Below are 2,378 nucleotides of genomic sequence, written 5' to 3'. Positions count from 1 at the left end.
ATTGTTCACCTGGATATTTAAGTTTTCAGAAACAAGAGGGTCTGTATCCTTCACCTGGATATTTAAGTTTTCAGAAACAAGAGGGTCTGTATCCTTCACCTGGATATTAAAGTTTTCAGAAACAAGAGGGCCTGAATTGTTCACCTGGATATTTAAGTTTTCAGAAACAAGAGGGTCTGTATCCTTCACCTGAATATTTAGGTTTTCAGAAACAACAGAGCCTGTATCGTTCACCTGGATATTTAGGTTTTCAGAAAGAAGAGGGCCTCTATTGATCACCTGAATATTTAGGTTTTCAGAAACAAGAGGGCCTGCATTGTTCAGCTGGATATTCAAGTTTTCAGAAACAAGAGGGCCTGCATTGTTCACCTGGATATTCAAGTTTTTAGGAACAAGAGGGCCTGTATTGTTCACCTGGATATTTAGGTTTTTAGAAACAAGAGGGCCTTTATTGTTCACCTAGATATTCAAGTTTTTAGGAACAAGAGGGCCTGTATTGTTCACCTGGATATTCAAGTTTTTAGGAACAACAGGGCCTGTATTGTTCACCTGAATATTTAGGTTTTCAGAAACAACAGAGCCTGTATCGTTCACCTGGATATTTAGGTTTTCAGAAACAAGAGGGCCTGTATTGTTCACTTGGATATTCAAGTTTTTAGGAACAAGAGTGCCTGCATTGTTCACCTGGATATTCAAGTTTTTAGCAACAAGAGGGCCTGCATTGTTCACCTGGATATTCAAGTTTTTAGGAACAAGAGGGCCTGCATTGTTCACCTGGATATTTAGGTTTTCAGAAACAACAGGGCCTGTATTGTTCACCTGGATATTTAGGTTTTCAGAAACAAGAGGGCCTGTATTGTTCACCTTGATATTTAAGTTTTCTGAAACAAGAGGGCCTGTATTGTTCACCTGGATATTTAAGTTTTCAGAAACAAGAGGGCCTGTATTGTTCACATGGATATTTAGGTTTTCAGAAACTACATGGCCTGTAATGTTCACCTGGATATTTAAGTTTTCTGAAACAAGAGGGCCTGTATTGTTCACATGGATATTTAGGTTTTCAGAAAGAAGAGGGACTGTATTGGTCACCTGGATATTTAGGTTTTCGGAAACAAGAGGGCCTGTATTGTTCCCCTTGATATTTAAGTTTTCTGAAACAAGAGGGCCTGTATTGTTCACCTGGATATTTAAGTTTTCAGAAACAAGAGGGCGTGTATTGTTCACCTGGATATTTAAGCAATCAGAGCAAAATGTTTTCATTTAAATTCAATTCTAATATCATGAAAGTGTCTGTCTGTTTATGCCCTTTGATTCCACATCACCTTAGGTTGTTTCTAACCATATATGGCTGGTAGTCTTCTCATTATGCCAGAGCAGTAGTTCCCTTAGGCCCTTCGGAGTTGGGGTTGGTAGTTGTCTTCCCATCGATTTATCAAATTTTAAATCACCTCTACTTGAGAATATTTCCAACCAAATATGGTTGACATCCACCATTCTAGAGAGAGAAATTGCTTATAGCAATACAGCTAAAATACCCTTTTTTGGCTGTGTTTTATCCCCAATGCGCCTCTCCATTGTACAATTTTAAATTCCCACCTTCTCAGGATGATTTCTGCATAATATGATTAATATCCGCCTCATAGTTCTAGAGGAGAAGATGTTTAACACAATATGACCAAATTACTCATTTTTGGGCCCACTCCATCAGCCAACCGCCTCCAGATTTTTTGAGTCAAATATGGTTAAATTCCAATCAGCAGTTCAGAAGAAGTTGTTTGAAGAAAATGTTGACAGACATTTGGTATGAGTTAATGTCTGTCCTAATTGTTATAAAATATATCTATTGTATTCTATGGTGTTAGGCCACTCCCCTTAACTCCTAATTCCTGAATGTTTGCCCAGATGGACGAATGAACGGTCACCACAGCATGGCTGTATGGTTTGTACACAAAGGAAATTGTACCTCCTTTTAAGCTCACCTGGTCTGAAAGAATAAGGTGCGCTAAAAGAAGATGAGATTTTTGTTTGTGTACAAACCATATCAAATTTAAAGAATCAAGTGACTTTTTATGAGACTTTGTATTAACACAAGTTGTTTGTGTGGATTAAACTAGTACATACTGCAAGCTCCACATCAGCATTAAACTGAACAAGTAGTTGAATGGTTCTGGAACAGTCAACCTTTGACCTCTCTGGCTTGTCCAAACAGTGTGAAAGAAGGGCAAGGTGAAGTGCTGTTCTCCCTGTAAAAACAACAGAACAGTTATTACACTACTGTTCTCCCTGTAAAAACAACAGAACAGTTAGTACACTACTGTTCTCCCTGTAAACACAACAGAACAGTTAGTACACTACTGTTCTCCCTGTAAACACAACAG

The 2,378-nt window shown here is 38.3% G+C and overlaps 1 protein-coding gene across 1 annotated transcript in view; it reads right to left on the bottom strand.

Annotated features, from left to right (window-relative positions):
* The window catches only part of LOC110456873, a 40,987-nt gene that overhangs the window by 13,696 nt on the left and 24,913 nt on the right, over nt 1–2,378 (bottom strand). The window contains exon 8 of the mRNA XM_021507898.1: nt 2,122–2,243. Coding sequence (XP_021363573.1) covers nt 2,122–2,243 — 122 coding nt within the window. The remainder of the gene's footprint in view (nt 1–2,121; nt 2,244–2,378) is intronic.

This window comes from Mizuhopecten yessoensis, unplaced genomic scaffold, assembly GCF_002113885.1.
Source record: "Mizuhopecten yessoensis strain PY_sf001 unplaced genomic scaffold, ASM211388v2 scaffold8935, whole genome shotgun sequence".
Lineage (NCBI taxonomy): Eukaryota > Metazoa > Mollusca > Bivalvia > Pectinida > Pectinidae > Mizuhopecten > Mizuhopecten yessoensis.
This window is presented reverse-complemented; position numbering and strand designations above follow the sequence as displayed.